General features: G+C 48.0%; 1 protein-coding gene across 6 annotated transcripts in view; it reads left to right on the top strand.

The window, feature by feature from the left end:
- Positions 1–16,831, top strand: part of fam13a (family with sequence similarity 13 member A) — a 239,323-nt gene that overhangs the window by 40,609 nt on the left and 181,883 nt on the right. For 5 of the 6 annotated variants that reach the window (XM_067994462.1, XM_067994461.1, XM_067994460.1 and 2 more), the window contains exon 3: positions 14,221–14,430. In XM_067994462.1, the coding sequence (XP_067850563.1) occupies positions 14,221–14,430 (210 nt within the window). Of the gene's footprint in view, positions 1–4,869; positions 4,879–14,220; positions 14,431–16,831 lie in introns of those variants that run through there. The other variant, XM_067994465.1, reaches the window with a different exon arrangement.

Genomic DNA, 16,831 nt, shown 5'->3' with positions numbered 1-16,831 from the left:
GGCTTGGGGGGGGAGTGGGAGACTGGGGACTGGGGGGAGTGGGGGACTGGGGGGAGTGGGAGACTGGGAAATGGGGGCTGGGAGAAGAGGGAGACTGGGGGGTAGAGGGGGAATGGGGGCTGGGGGTAGAGGGGGAATGGGGGCTGGGGGTAGAGGGGGAATGGGGGCTGGGGGTAGAGGGGGAATGGGGGCTGGGGGTAGAGGGGGAATGGGGGCTGGGGGTAGAGGGGGAATGGGGGCTGGGGGTAGAGGGGGAATGGGGGCTGGGGGTAGAGGGGGAATGGGGGCTGGGGGTAGAGGGGGAATGGGGGCTGGGGGTAGAGGGGGAATGGGGGCTGGGGGTAGAGGGGGAATGGGGGCTGGGGGTAGAGGGGGAATGGGGGCTGGGGGGAATGGGGGCTGGGGGTAGAGGGGGAATGGGGGCTGGGGGGAGAGGGGGAATGGGGAATGGAGGCTGGGGGGAAGAGGGAGACTGGGGAATGGAGGCTGGGGGGAAGAGGGAGACTGGGGAATGGAGGCTGGGGGGAAGAGGGAGACTGGGGAATGGAGGCTGGGGGGAGAGGGAGACTGGGGATAGGGGGCTGGGGGGAGAGGGAGACTGGGGAATGGAGCTGGGGGGAGAGGGAGACTGGGGAATGGAGGCTGGGGGGAGAGGGAGACTGGGGAATGGAGGCTGGGGGGAGAGGGAGACTGGGGAATGGAGCTGGGGGGAGAGGGAGACTGGGGATAGGGGGCTGGGGGGAGAGGGAGACTGGGGAATGGAGCTGGGGGGAGAGGGAGACTGGGGAATGGGGGCTGGGGGGAGAGGGAGACTGGGGAATGGGGGCTGGGGGGAGAGGGAGACTGGGGAATGGAGCTGGGAGGAGAGGGAGACTGGGGAATGGAGCTGGGGGGAGAGGGAGACTGGGGATAGGGGGCTGGGGGGGAAAGATGGAGTCGGGGGTTCGGGCGAAGAGATGGAGAGAATAGTTTTCCCCTTTTCCCTGCCCTCGGTTTCCCCACTTCGCCTGCTCACGGGTGGCCTCCTCGTTCTTGAAACTTCTCACACAATGGCTGCTGGTGCGGAACCACAAATAACGATTCTCAACTACAGGGGACCTGACCTTATAAGGTAAATCCAATAACGTTTGGCGAAGTTGTGATCAGATGTCATGTGATCTGATGTCAGATGTCATGTGGTCAGAATATCACGTGATCGAGCCTTCATTAATGCCTCCAACCAGAGTTGGCAACCCTGCTCCACCAGTACGTCAGGTAGTGATGAGCTGCTAACAGCCCCCTATCCACCCCCCCAGCACTTCAAACATTAGCAGCTGCAGGACACAGAGGGAGGGGCTCCCAGACAGGGGGTTTGCAGAACATTAATCCCACCCCTCCAATTTGGCTGGAATGTCCCCAGCACTCCGGCCCTACAGCAGCCTCCTCGCCCTGTGCAGGCTGCCAGTGTAGCAGCTTCCAGGATCAGGATGTCCCTCCCTCAATGGAAAAGGACCCCGGGATGGCAATGAGCTGGGAAACCCAACGAACAGCAAAAGGACTGAAATCACAGCCTGCTGGCAGGGCTCCAGAATTAGGCACGATCCCAGGTAAGGCGGATATTTGGCTCATCGGGTTTACTGTACAGACCATGACCGTTTTGAAAAATAAGGACACCTGCAAATAAAGAACAAGTCCCTTTGGTGTCCCTAATTTACAGGTTTCACTGTATATGAGGGAGGAAGGAATAGAAGGATATGCAGGCAGGGTTAGATGAAGTAGGGTGGGAGGAGGCTTGTGTGGAGCATAAACACCGGCATAGACCAGTTGGGCCGAATGGCCTGTTTCTGTGCTGTACGTTCTATGTAATTCTGTGTTAAAAAAAAAAATAACGAGCGAGTGTGCTTTGCATATAATGGGCAATGCTCCTACATAGTATTTTGCTTTAATTTTTCCTAAATTGGCCTGAGATTTTTTTTCTCTTTATTATTGTTGCCTCTCCTGGGAGATTGTGTGACTGGGGGTGGGAGGGTGATTGGTGCTTGTAGGTTGCACCATATCCGAACACATCAGACTGGGTGGACCAGTTGGTCATTTATGTCCTTGTTCGTATGTTTGTGAAGCCCAAGGACACCCACGTTCCATCAGGGTTCACAAGGGTTGTAGAAGTTTGGAACTCTCTTCCGCAAACGGCAATTGATACTAGCTCAATTGCTAAATTTAAATCTGGGCTAGACAGCTTTTTGGCAACCAAAGGTATTAAGGGATATGGGCCAACGGCAATTATATGGAGTTTGATCACAGATCAGCCATGATCTTATCAAATGGCGGAGCAGGCACGAGGGGCTGAATGGCCTACTCCTGTTCCTATGAATAGCAACCAGGAGTGGGAACCCGAGCTAACTTTTCCCATTCCCAGCTCAGCAGTGGACAGGCCGCTTGTAGCACCCGAACGACTGCCTGGACTGACATCGGTTCATTCAGAACAGACGGAAGATCATGGGAACAGGAGTAAGCCACTCAGTCCCTCGAGCCTGGTCCGCCATTCAGGGTTAGGTCAGGGCTGATCTATACCGTAACTCCATTTACCCGCTTTTGCTCCGTATCCCTTAATACCTAACAAAAATCAATTGATCTCCATTTAGAATTTTTCAATTGACCTAGTCGCAACAGCTTTTTGGGGGGGAGAGAGTTCCAGATTTCCACTACCCTTTGCGTGAAGAAGTGATTCCCGACATCACCCCTGAACGGCCTCGCTCCAGTTTTAAAGTTATGCCCCCTTTTGTTCTGGATCAAACTTAAATTAAATTAAATTTAAGATCAAACCTAAGCCTTTTTGGCTTAATACCACACAATGTTTACAATACTCTTTTGTAATTAATCGGAGGAGAGAGGAAACAGACTTAGTTTGTTCTGGGGAGGAGGGGAGATGCATCTAGACTGTAATGTTCTGGCATTGTTACTGCGGGGAAAGTTTCTGCTGGGTCAGTCAGAGTTCAAAGTGAATTTGGGAGGTTGTGCAGCAAAAAAAGGCAATCCTTCTGGCCCCCAAACCTCAAAGCTTTCTCACTCCTGTCAAGACTGCTTAATAAGATTAGAATGTGGCCTTTAGATTGGCAAGACACCAACAGATTACTGAATTAAATTTCAAACAACCTGCCAAGAGCAGATAAAAAGTTAACCAATTCGCATTTGCCAAGAAGGAAACAAAGTACAGTCCCCACCGCTTGTAGCAGTCGTGTTGGTGTCAACCCGATTTTGCCGGCAAAACCAAAAAGCAAAGTAGCCAACGTATTTTTTTCTTCAAACTCAGGAAGTCCCCACTTAGCAACCGCCTCTCCTAATGTTTAGCAGTTGCATCCGGAATCTCGCCACTGAGGTAATCGCGCTTTAACCAGGTGCGAACAGCTGATTGAAACTCTGCTCGAAGACCCGACTTTGGCTGAAATCAGCAGAGCTTTTTAAATGGGATGGTACAGGGCAAGTACTTATTGAACTGCTCGAAACGGCCAGGGCACTTAATACGTTATAAGCGATGCCTTTGTAATTGACTCCCACGGTGGTGGCAGATGGTTAGCGGCCATTTGCCCGATTTCGGCGGTCGCCCGTGTTAAGCGGGGATGGCGTAAGTGGTGCCGACTGCCGTTAAACCGCTGCTGTGGTGCGAATCGACGACATAACTAGGCTCAAATGAAAATGACTCCATAAAAGCTGATACAGCGGCGCTGAGATTTAGAGCACCACAAGGCGGTGGAACAGAGAGTCTGTTCCCACCCGTCTGTTCAGTTCCCAACCTCGGCCCGTGCCGCTGCCAGCAGGTGCTAATTGGAAGCTTTCTACCTCGGTGCTTGTGGGAGGGCGGGGGAGAGGAAATTCCGACGACAGATCCTCACGATCGCTCTTCTCCGCTTCCCGGTGATCAGCCAAGGAGCTGACAAAAATGAAGTCGCTTTGTCTTGTTTTGGACTGGAGGCTGTCCCTTTAATTCGGGGCACAGTACCTCGAGTTTAAAAAGCCACCTCCACCATCCTAGCCCACATCGACGCACGTGTTGTGAAGGTTGTTGTTTCCAAGGTAACAGACTTGAGAGTGGGTCTACCGCACAGGTTTGAAACGTATACAGACTTTGTGATTCGGCCACGGATGTGACCTCCTGTTATTCTTTGAATGAGGCTAGGAATCAATGAAGTTCTGACCAGCCTCAAGTTTTGAGGGATATAAAAAGGAGTGCACAGAGAATCATATCAGCAGGGCTAAATCAAACAGAATTGAACCTTCACTGAGAGGCAGGTAATGAATACAAGAGAAAAAAATTCTTCTGTCAGCATGTTGTACATTTTCATTTGTTCATTGTTTGTTTGATAAATCTGTTTAATAATTGAACCGTAGAACAAGGTCTGTTGTGATAGTGTTATCACTTATTTAGGACTGGAGAAATATTTCAAGTGGCTTAAAAATAACTAACAGACAGGGTTTTCTGTTTGTTATCCTTGACGTGTTACATCTACCTTAATATTAAGGCCAGCGAAGACACTCAAAGACTTAGGGAGTTGGGACTCAATTACGAGAGTTATCTAAGATCTGGGAGCTGAAACTTTTAGAGTAAGGACAGAAAAAAAACTCAAAATGTGAAGACTAGCAGGGGGGAGAAACAGAGTAAGAGGTTAACATTATGCTCAAACACAAGTTGGCAGCTACACAGAAAGCTAATGCTGACGATAAGGAGAGGGCAAGGGGAATTTCCTGACACCATCAGCAAAATGGATTTCATCAGCTTCGGCTCAGTGGTAGCACTCTCATTGCATGGGTGAGAAGTGCAGGTATCCTGGATTGCCTGAGAATAAATTCTTCATGGCGACCGATGTAACCAATGTCACCATAGGCTGCCTGGGTGCGTAAGAGGTAAGTCCTTGACGCCTTCACAGCCCATTCTTTCCCTATGAACTCGCAGCAAGTTTCACAAAGTGCCGTTAAATGTGTTAATTGCACCAGTGTGATTTATATCAATTAGTGTTAATTGTATTCAGGTGGTGGGTATCAATTGGGGACTCTTGTATCCATTTATAGGAGGGTGTGTAATGTGGATCTCTGTGAATAAAGGCTTGGAAGCAACTGAAGACCAGGCTCCAGTATCCTATCCTTCACTGGGCTATCCAGTTATAACAAAATGCTCAGAAAATGCAGCGGAAATGACTCGCAACCCAAACAGTGTTACAGAACCACTCTGCTGTGTGACCTTTCACCCTCCCCGTCTCTTCCCACCTGTGGGACACCGTACGCGGCTCAGCACCCTCACCTTTACAGTGGCGGTGATTTTCAGAGGAGGCGAGTGGGTGGAAATTTTTATTTTATTCATTCTCGGGATGTGGGCGTCGCTGGCAAGGCCGGCATTTATTGCCCATCCCTAGTTGCCCTTGAGAAGGTGGCGGTGGGCCGCCGCCTTGAACTGCTGCAGTCCGTGTGGTGAAGGTTCTCCCACAGTGCTGTCAAGTAGGAAGTTCCAGGATTTTGACCCAGCGACGATGAAGGAACGGAGATATATGCCCAAGTCACGATGGCGTGTGTGTGACTTGGAGGTAATGGCGTTCTCGTGCACCTGCTGCCCTTGTCCTTCTAGGTGGTGGAGATCGTGGGTTTGGGAGGTGCTGCCGAAGAAGCCTTGGCGAGTCGCTGCAGTGCATCCCGTAGAAGGTGCACACTGCAGCCACGGCGAATGCAGGGAAATCTCAGGCAGCAATTGGCTACGGCCACCCTGCTTCAATTTAACGCGTGCGCTTTCACTGGGCGGATCAGGGTCACGGGGAGGTAAATCACGGCAGTGATTTTTAGGCGCAGAGTTTCAGCAGAAGGCATGTCCGCCCCATTCTTCTTGCCAGACCACCTCAACACCGTTTAAAATTGGGCAGTTTTCTCGCGGAAAACCCAGGCCTAAATCAAATCAAAAACTTTAGTAACCTCCCAGCATCCCTGTAATAATAAAGCACACCACTCAAGAGATTTCAATGCTGTAATCTAATCTTGGGATTCAGGTTGTAAAGTGCTTGAGCTTTGACCTTAGTTTGATATCACTCGATTACTCTATTTCTGCTCCTCGCACTGCCAGTTACCACCCCTGAGTCTCTGTTGTTCTCTGTGTAATCCATGTGTTTGTTTACTTCCGAACATGGGGCAGAGATCGCTCCCGAAATAATGGCGAGCTCAGCAGCGCTCTCTGTTTATTCGTGGCGAAATGGAGGGGCAAGTTCCAGCGTTCGCGTATGCGCAGTGGAACGTGGAAATCTGGAACTTGCTCCTGGTGAATCGCCGGAGATATGACAGCATTGAATTAAAGGGCCATTGCACGCTGCAATCAGAGAAATCATTGAAAAAGCCACAGCTTGCTAATCTGCGGTGCTGGAAAGTAACTGATTACACCACCAAACAGGTACGATTAAAAAAAATACAGGTCTAAACTAAGTTTTAACAGCAAGGTAAGTCTTAATGACTGCCAAACAACTAAAAATTAACTTTTAAAAATGTGGAGTCTCATTACTCCTTATTTTAATAGTTCTTGGTCATTAAGTTTTTAAAAAAAAATTTTAATTTTTTTTACTTTTCCTTTTTTTTTATTTAATTCAATTATTTCTTACCCTCCCTATTTGTCTGTCTGTAATTGTTTTCACATTGATTTAAAATGTTGTACCTTTCACTTCCTGATTTAACATTCCAAGCCTGCAGAGACAGTGAACGCAGCTTGTCAAAAATGCTGCAATCTGATTGGTCGAGGGGAGAGAGCGATCCTCTCTCTTCTCCCACAGGTCCTGGCTTCACCTGAATTGACGCCGGGCTCTTCTCCGCTTCCTATTCCAGGAAGTGGCAGAAGAAAAGACCGCGGTAAGTTAGTGGGTTAGTATAAATCTATGGAGCGGCGAGCAGTGTTGGTCTGCCGCTCTGAGCGATTTCTACTCCGCTTTGTTTCTATAAATTTGCACCTTGGAATCTGCCCTTTATTGTGGTGTTACGTGTCACGTCACGTTACGTGTTCTTCATTACCAATGGCTCCCTTGACAGTCAAATTGCAGATTAAAGAGTGGGGACATCATTTCTTTCGAGGTAGCATCTGAGGAGCAAAGCAACCTTTCAGCTATTGAAGGTGCTTACTTGCGGTCTCCCGTTGGAATGGGCCCTTCCAAGAACAATAAAAACAACCTGCATTTATGTAGTGCTTTTAACATAGTAAAATGTACCACGGCCATTCACAGGTGCGTAATCAGACAAAAATTGACACCGAGCCAAAGAAGGTGACATCAGGACAGGTGACCAAAAGCTTGGCCAAAGAGGTAGGTTTTAAGGAGCTTTTTAAAGGAGGAGAGAGAAAGGCAGAGAAGTCTACGGTGGAAATTCCAGAGCTTAGGGGCTTACTTAGCTGAAGGCACCGCCACCAATGGAGGGGCAAAGGAAATTGGGGATGCACAAGAGGCCAGAGTTGGAGGAGCGCAGAGTTCTAGAAGAGTTGTAGGGTTGGAGGAGGTGACAGAAATAGGGAGGGGCAAGGCCTTGGAGGGATTTGAAAATGAGGATGAGAGTTTTAAAATCGAGTCATTGTTGGACCGGGAGCCAATGTAGGACAGCGAGCGCAGGGGTGATGGGTGAATGGGATCGTCCACAATTGTAAATCTTTTTCCCTACTGAGTTACATGAACTACTGCTTGGCCTCTTGATTCACATTTCATAGAGTTGTGGCCGACAAAAGTGCGGATGTTTCTGTGGCTTTTTGCTTCATGTCGTGAAGTACAATGTTCAGGCGGTAAATGACAGCCATTTTACGGAAAATCCGCTGTATCGGCAACCATTATTTGTTAAGAGTTCTCAGGAGGTCTTAGTCTTCTCTGGAGCTAGTATAGGTTTGTTGCCGGGTTTTTCTCGTGTTGGAAATATTATTTGTGCTTCATTGAGAATGAGGAACCTGCCGTTACTCACCTATACCAATATGTCTGACTTTCTCCAAGTAAAATAATAAAATTGCAAATGTCAATTAAAAATGGATCCCTTTGCTTTTATTGCACATAGATTTCCTTTTGTTTTAAATCTCCAAGCATGCATCAATATCTATTTATTGCACAACATAGGAGGGCTTCAAACCTTCTCACAAGGTATATCCTCACAGTTGGTTTGTTGTTGAAACTACATTATTTCTTCCTAAATGCTGCATTAATACTGTCTAATAAACCAAGGAAACACCACTTGGTGGACAAAGTTAGGAATCTCAGAGATTTCACAGAAGTGGTTCAAGACAAGTTGATTGACTGTCATTTAACATAAGATAGGGTACTCCTTAATGAGTCACATAATGTTACTCTGACTGAGCCACCTACAGGCGTAATACCATGAGAAGCTTGCAGCCACTCACCGTTTTTAATATAAAATATATATATATATATAATAAAAATGCAAAGGAGATTTCCCAGAATGGTACGAGGGATGAGGGACTTCTGTGGAGAGACTGGAGAAGCTGGGATTGTACTCCTAAGAGCAGGGAGATTTAATTGAGGTGTTCAAAATGATGAAGCGTTTTGATCGAGTAAATAAGGAGGAACTGTTTCCACTGGTGGGTGGGTCGGTAACCAGAGAACCTCGACTACCCTCTTGGGTGGACGCAAAAGATCCCACGGGACTATTTCAAAGAAGAGCTGGGGGGAGGGTTTCTCCTGGTTTCCTGGCCAGCATTTATCCATCAACCAGCACCACCAAAAACATTTTAATTGCTCATTGCTGTTGTGGGACTTTGCTTATACATAGACTGGCTGCCATGTTTCCTACATTACAACAGGGACTACACTTCAAGAGTACTTCATTGGCTGTAACGTGCTTTGGGACGTCCTGAGGCCTTGAAACGCACCTTTTATAAATGCAAGTTCTCATTGGATCATAGAATGGTTACAGCAAAGAAGGAGGCCATTCGGCCCATTGAGCCCGTGCCGGCTCTTTGTAAGAGCAATCCAGTTAGTCCCATTCCCCTGCTCTTTCCCTGTAGCCTTGCAATTTAAAAATTGCAAGGCTACAGGGAAAGAGCAGAGGAATGGGACTAACTGGATTTAATAATAACTGGTAACAATGATATAAGATAGCAAACTACAACAACACTTTATCTTCCATTTCTCTCTTTCTCTCACACTCTCTCTCACACACACACACACACAGACAGTAGTATCTGGGCTTTGTACACTGCAGCTAGATTGGAGTAAATGAGGTGATTTTGTATCTTTTGTGGCTGTATTTAGCAAACGTGAAGGTGGTAGGGGAGGACGGTCAAACGACCACACGGGGAAAAGATGAATATATTCTATCCCCTCCTTTCTGTTTTTGCAGCACCTGCGCTGTGAGCCCTGAACGCCCAGCTGAGAGCGGAGTTGATTTGACATCTCCCTGCTCTCTGTAAATGTCAGACCAGGGCCAGCCAGTAGAGGGTGCTGCTGTGCAACCGAGAGAGGATCTCTCTTGGCCAAATACAATCCCTCTACTCCGTGCTGTGCCCGATGATCTGACAGAAAACCAGAGATTGGGATCCAGAAATAGAGGGCAGTGAAGGGTCATTGGGTATATCTGGTGCTAAAATTACAAAAACCTATGTAACTAATTATAGTCACGCGTCAGTGCCATTTTGGGGCTGTGTTGGCTTTTTGCTAGTTTTCTAGGTTGGCCAGTACAGTATCTCCTCCTGACCATGGAGCCAGATTGGAATCTCAGCAGGCAAAGTTACATATGAACACGTGAAAGTGACATAAGAACATAAGAAATAGGAGCAGGAGTAGGCCAATCGGCCCCTCGAGCCTGCTCCGCCATTCAATAAGATCATGGCTGATCTGATCCTAACCTCAAATTTAAATTCATGTCCAATTTCCTGCCCGCTCCCCGTAACCCCTAATTCCGGATGGGAAATGACTAACGCGTGGGGCCGGACTAAATAAATTCCTGATTTATAGCAAGCGGATGGTTATTCAGTACTAGTTAGTTAGTTAATGGTGGTGTTACTGTTTGTTGTTGTATATCAGCCTGATAATTGACAACTCTTTGTCTTTCCTTTGTGTGACGGCGGATGTTAAAACCTGTTACCATAGTGACAGCGGGCGGTGCTAGCCGTGATTGGTCAACACTGAGTGCCGGGCAGTGGTTGGGTAACCAGGCCTCCTCCAGAAAGGGCCAATGGCTTCAGGTGGATCGGTGCCTAGAGGAGGGGAGTGGGCCCGAAATTCCGATGGGGCCCAAGGGTGGAGAGTGGGCAGATTTATGGCACCGTGCTGGAATTTGGGGCAGAGCTTGGTTTGCACCAGCTGGCTGTATTGGGGAGCGGTGGAGTAGGCGATTCCTTTGCCCGCCGCCCAGGGGACGTGTCTCGAGGGGACCTCCAGAGCCACCCCGGTAATGCCGCCTGGTACACCCTTCAAAGGCCCTCAGTGGGACTATGGCCTGTAGCCATGAGTTGGCAGGAGTCTCGCTGAGGGCCTCAAAATGACCGCAACACTTAACCAGGGAAAGCTAGATTGAGGTCTCAGCAGTGGACAGCTGTGAGGACCAACCAGGATCCTAGCCCTGCTTAGCACAGAGTGTTGAGTCTCTAACATGATGTGCCACCGCACCACCCTGCCACCAGCACCTCCACTGGCAGGAGGGTGCAGTTACAGTGTGACAAGTTTACATAGGCAGTTTCCATTATAAATATGGACGTAGGAATTTATAATGGGAGATATAAAAAATAAGGACAGAAAGTATGATTTAAAATGGGGACTGAATTGCATCTGTGTGCATCTTGTCCAATTATCCGCACCCTTTAACCCTGCTTCACCTGGAGACCACACCTGGAGACCACACCTGGTCTTGACTCCACGTGTGGAATGCCACGGGAGATCGACCAGCAAATAATAATTGTTTCGGAGTTTAGAACTGTAGCTCACCTTCCGGGGTACAAGTTTCCCCGTACATTACTCTTAAGAAATCGATTAATGTATTGGGGCAGAATTGCTATGTTTTGGTATTTTAATAAAGCTGTGTAACAGTTTATTTTAAAAATGGGTTAGCATGCGTCATTAAAGTATTGAATGAGGGACTGCACTTAAACATAACATCCAGTTCATTCAAAACAGCTCACGGAGGAATTTGTAGCCCTCTAGGTGTGTATGATATTTATAGCTTCCACTTATAGCTCATTACAGCGTCTAATCCCCTTGAGCACGTTACAACTATCAGCTGTTATACATTCTTGCACTCCTGTTGATAATTGGTAGGACCATAAGATGCCAGAAAGAATTCACCTTGCCTCAGGCAGGGTAACTTTAGTGTGTGTACCCTTGCTTCAGTCGGTTTCAGTAGAAGAGAGAACAGGCTAAATAATACTTTCACTTGAAATTTTCTTTTTTAAACAGACGAGTAGATCTTCCGTGTTCTTTTTCGTAGTGAGCCGCAGCTGTACCTCCCCACCATCCCTCCACTGCCTCTGTGTGCTCATGATGTGGAGATGCACCCGGTGATGGACTGGGGTTGACAATTGTAAACAATTTTACAACACCAAGTTATAGTCCAGCAATTTTATTTTAAATTCACAAGCTTTCGGAGGCTTTCAGGAAGGAGGAAGCCTCCGAAAGCTTGTGAATTTAAAATAAAATTGCTGGACTATAACTTGGTGTTGTAAAATTGTTTACAATTGTCAACCCCAGTCCATCACCGGCATCTCCACATCATGACTACCATCGACACCACAAACTGCCGGCTCACAGTGGAAAGGATATCCAAAGAGGAAGGAGGAAGCCTCCGAAAGCTTGTGAATTTAAAATAAAATTGCTGGACTATAACTTGGTGTTGTATATCTGTGTGCTCAGACTACTTGTCGGACATCCAGCCTCAAATGAGCTGCAATTTCCTCCAGTTAAACCTTGGGAAGACCCAAGCCGTTGTCTTCGATTTCGACCCCCTCCCCCACCATAGACTCCGTGCCCTCACTAACGATTCCATCTCCCTCCTCCCTGGCCACTGTCTCAGGTTGAACCAGGTTGTTCGTAACCTCGGTGTCCTACTCAAGCGTGAGCTGATCTTCCTCTCCCATATCCTCTCCCGTCACAAAGACCGCCTACTTCCACCTCCATTAGATCGCCTGCCTCCCCCTACCTCAGCCCACCAGCTGCTGGAGCTCCCATCCGAGTGGGATGCTTAGAAACGGTAAGTCACGACATGCTGTCTGAATGTCCAGCCTGGCTGGCAATCATCAAAAAAAAACTCCAAGCGTTTTAGGCACAGATACGGGCTGAGAATGAATAGATCTGGATAACCCAGTGAATTCAAGACACACATCTCTGATGGAAAATAACATTAGGCACATTTTAAAGACTTGTTCAAAATTATGAGGGGTTTTGATAGAGTAGAAAGGGAAGAAATGGTTTCCACTGGCAGGAGGATTGGTAACCAGAAGACACCGATTAAGATCATTGGCAAAAGAACTAAGAGGAGATACGAAGAAATTCTTTTTACGCAGCGAGTTGTTATGATCTGGAATGCACTGCCTGAAAGGGTGGTGGAAGCAGATTCAATAGTAACTTTCAAAGGGTAATTGTATATACTTGAAAAGGAAATATTTGCAGGGCTATGGGGAAAGAGCAAGGGGTAGTGGGACTAATTGGACAACTCCTTCACAAAGAGCCAGCATAGGCATGATGGCCCGAATGGCCTCCTTCTGTACTGTTATGATTCCATGATAAAATGCTGCTGTATGGGTAAACTCAATCATTGTCCGATAAATGTGTGTGGGGATTTATTGCGTTTTTATTATGCCTTAATTACAGTATTAAGTTTCTCAGCTTGTGAGAATCAAAGCTGGCAGTTGAAAAGATTTTCAAGAAATAGTAGACTGATTTAATTCACTTCTCGTGTCTGATTCTTTTCTTTCATGCGTCCTCGGTCATTCCTTTCTCGAGCCGCTGTCCTCGTTTTTTGATTTGAACGTTCCCTACCTGGTCAGTTATGTATTTGTTGCTGTTTTTAAATGAGTATGAAATGTGAATCAACTGCAAGGAACGTGCCTGATGCCTGATGCCCGACATCTGCTGAAACAAATATGATGCTTGAAGGGAGATGGTGAACGCACGCCAGACGCAAGACATTTATACCAGCAGATTGACTGGGGTGTGGCTCACAGTGAGTCAACGAAAGAAAGAACTTGCATTTATATAGCACCTTTCACGACCTCAGGACGTCCCAATGTACTTTGAGAAGTGTAGTCACTGTTGTGATGTAGGAAACATGGCAGCCAATTTATTACAAGGTCCCACAAACAGCAATGTGATAATGACCAGAAAATCTGTGTTTAGTGATGTTGGTTGAGGGATAAATGTTAGCCAGGACACCAGGGAGAACTCCCCTGCTCTTCTGTTGAAATAGTGCCATGGGATCTTTTATGCCCACTTGAGAGGGCAGACAGGGCCTTGGTTTAACATCTCATCTGAATAACGGCACAGCGCTCTGCTCAAATCTCTGGAGTGGGACTTGAACCCACAGACCTTTCTGGGCTCAGAGGCGAGAGTGCTACCCGCTGAGCCACGGCTGTCGCCTTTTATACTGAGTTCACACTGTTGCAGAGTGGGGTGGCTGGGGAGCGGCAGTGGGGCAATTTGAAAGACGTTGGCAAGAAAGGCTACAAATCATGCGGGTGGACTGACCAAGTTACTGGCAGGGGCACGATCAATTCATCAAAAAAAAAGAGTTCCGTTTCTCCAGCATTGTGATGACTGCCTGTCGACCCCAGCCTGTATAAACCTGCTGTGAAATGAAATATTGGATGGGGTATCATTTTAACCTAACCTAACCCGCCCTGCCGAAAACTGATGAGATCAGATCGGCCGCCGGTCTCAGTACTCCGCCCGAATTAAGTCGATGGAAAGTAAAATCGGGGGGGTAAAACGGACGGTCGATCTGATCTCGTCAGTGTCCAGCCGGTGGGTCTAGGTTTAAAAGGGCCCCCCCACCCCACCCCGCACAATTGTGTGGACCTTTGTAAAATGCTCTTGTTGATGTGTGGTATACACGTACGTATACGAAGGATAGGTGGGAGGAGAACTCGTGTGGAGCATGAGCACCGGCATAGACCAGTTGGGCCGAATGGCCTGTTTCTGGGCTGTACGTTCCATGTAATTCCGTGGAGTTGTATGTAATTGCGGGCGTGGCTCAAAGGAGGGTTATCTTTACGTCACAACTCAGAATCTGGTGGGTTTTCCCTTGTAGGACTGGAGCAAGAAGGGCTTTTCAGAGTGAACGGAAACGTGAAGGTGGTGGAGAGACTGCGTCTGAAGTACGACTGCGGGGGAAGGCCGGATCTGGGCCAGGAGGCAGACGTCTCTTCCGTCGCCAGTCTCCTCAAGCTGTTCCTACGAGAGCTCCCGGATGCGCTGATCATCTCCAGGCTACACTCGCAGTTTATGCAGCTTTATCAGGGTAAGTGGGCATTGCTCACGTTTTAGGGGGAGGATGGGTAACGCAGAGGTTTGTGGCCGGTATTGGCGTAACGTTGGTTACCGCTGTGGTTTTCTAATCGTCGAAGCCCCGTGCAGTGGATTCGGCCTCGGATCAATCCTGATTCACTCGAGGATGGGGGGGAAGGGGAAGGGGGTGGGAATTAACCTATTGGGTAAAATCGAGTCTTGCTCAGTTACAGAAACAAAAACAAAAAAAAAAATGGCCCCTTGCACAGATTTTATGGGGAATGAGGAAAGAGCAGGGGAATGGATAGCTCTTTCAAAGAGGGAAGATGGGCCGAATGGCCGCCTCCTTTGCTGTACCGACTATGATATCTGTGACATTGGAGCAAATTCTGCAAGGCCCTGCTCCCAGCTGGACGGGAATGTGGATCGGAGAACCTGGCACGGAGGGCAGTGCGCCCTATCCATGGCACTCCCTGTTGCCCAGTGATAGTTTTAATGACTGGAAGAGGAGGAGTGGGTGGTGAATCTGGTCTGTACCCTCCCCCACCCCTGCCCCCCCCCCCCCCCGACTCCCTGCCAGTCAAGGCTTTGCGAAGCCTCTGAAAAATTGAGGCTTATAATAGTAGACCTCCCGTGATACTGCTCCTGGGGTGTGCAGCACGGGCGCCACGGTTACTGCTAGCCCAGCCTGCCCCTTTAAGGCCGCTGTTCCAGCTGTTCCCTGTGGTAGCGGGAAAGCAGGGCGCAGAGAAGCCAATGGGCGGCGATGGAGACCAGGACAGCCCTGGCGGAGGGGGCGCAGCTATAGAGGGTGGCGGATTCAGCCGGTGGAGAGAGATGGTGGGGGATGAAGATTCCCCAGTTTTCGCAGGAGAGTGGCCTGGACCGTGTGCAACAGGCCTGTGGGCGGGGGACCCTTATCTCCACCATTTGGAGCCCGTGGCATAAGTTTTCTTATATCATAGACTGTCACACTAATGGGAAAATCCGACTTAAAACATGATGGGGTAAGTGTCAGCAGATAGGGACAGAATTAACACTGAAAATCTCATGGGCACTGTTGACATTTCATGGAAAGCTGATAGGACACACCAATTTTAATAAGCTACTGTATAGAGATGGTGGTTTATTTGAAGTGTACTTTACAGATATCAAGTAACAGCGTGCATGATCCATTAACTTTTTATAGGACCTATCAGCAGTGCCTGCAGATTGCTACTAATAGCTTAGGCTATCTAAACATTGAAAAGGGGAATGGTCAGTACTATTAATTGGGCCAATGTTTTGCTGAATGAGTTTGAAGCAATAAAGAACTCCATCTGCACGTTGGCTTACGAAATGGCAACTGGATTTAACATTCGTGCTGCTGTAACAGTCGGAATTTTGAATTGGTTCCGAGGTAGTCAGATCCCTCCTGGATACTGTGTTCAGTTCTGGGCACCGCACCTCAGGATGGATATATTGGCATTGGAGGGAGTGCAGTGCAGATTCACCAGAAAGATACCAGAGCTTAAAGGGTTAAATTATGAGTACAGGTTGCATAGGCTTGTATTCCCTTGAGTTTAGAAAGTTGAGGGGTGATCTAAATGAGGTGTTTAAAATGATAAAGGGATTCAAAGGGGAGATATGGAGAAACTACTTCCTCTGGTGGGAGATTCCAAAACAAGGGGACATAATCTTAAAATTAGAGCTAGGTCATTCAGGAGTGAAATCAGGAAACACTTTTTCATGCAATGGGTAGTGGAAATCTGGAACTCCCTCCCCCAAAAGTCTGTGGATGCTGGGGGTCAATTGAAATTTTCAAGACTGAGATAGATAGATTTTTATTAGGTAAGGGTATCAATGGATATTGAACAATGGCAGGTAAATTGAGTTGAGGTACAGATCAGCCATGATCTAACTGAATGACGAAACAGGCTCGAAGGGCCGAATGGCCTCCTGCTGTTCCTATGTTCATGCTGGGAACAGCCGAGGCGGGAATCCCACCAGATCGTGGCACCTTGCCTCCTTCTGTGACGTTGGGTACAAAGGGGGAGGGCGGAGCAAATGCCTGCTCCCCCCGAACTCCCAAGAAACACCAGCGGAGGTGACACGGGTCGGTGAAGGAGAGTAGATGGGGTTCCGACCCTTGCCTGCCCCCGCCTGCCCCGATATCACCCCCCCCATCCCAGCGCGAACCCAAATGAACCTATTAAGTGCTTCTGCATTAAGCCACATACAATGTTACATGGTGTACAATTCCTGGAAAGCCAGAAATATACAAGCAACATCCAAAGATAGTGGCAGTTTCACAACTCGTTGTCAAAGCAGTCCAAATGTTATGGCAACATAATAGTGGTGGAAAAATCGATAACTCCTCAAAGATGCAACGCCCTTCTTAAAGCAAAGCAGGATCTCCTCCATGTCTTTGGGCA

The sequence above is a fragment of the Heptranchias perlo genome, chromosome 1 (assembly GCF_035084215.1).
Source record: "Heptranchias perlo isolate sHepPer1 chromosome 1, sHepPer1.hap1, whole genome shotgun sequence".
NCBI classification, from domain to species: domain Eukaryota; kingdom Metazoa; phylum Chordata; class Chondrichthyes; order Hexanchiformes; family Hexanchidae; genus Heptranchias; species Heptranchias perlo.
This window is presented reverse-complemented; position numbering and strand designations above follow the sequence as displayed.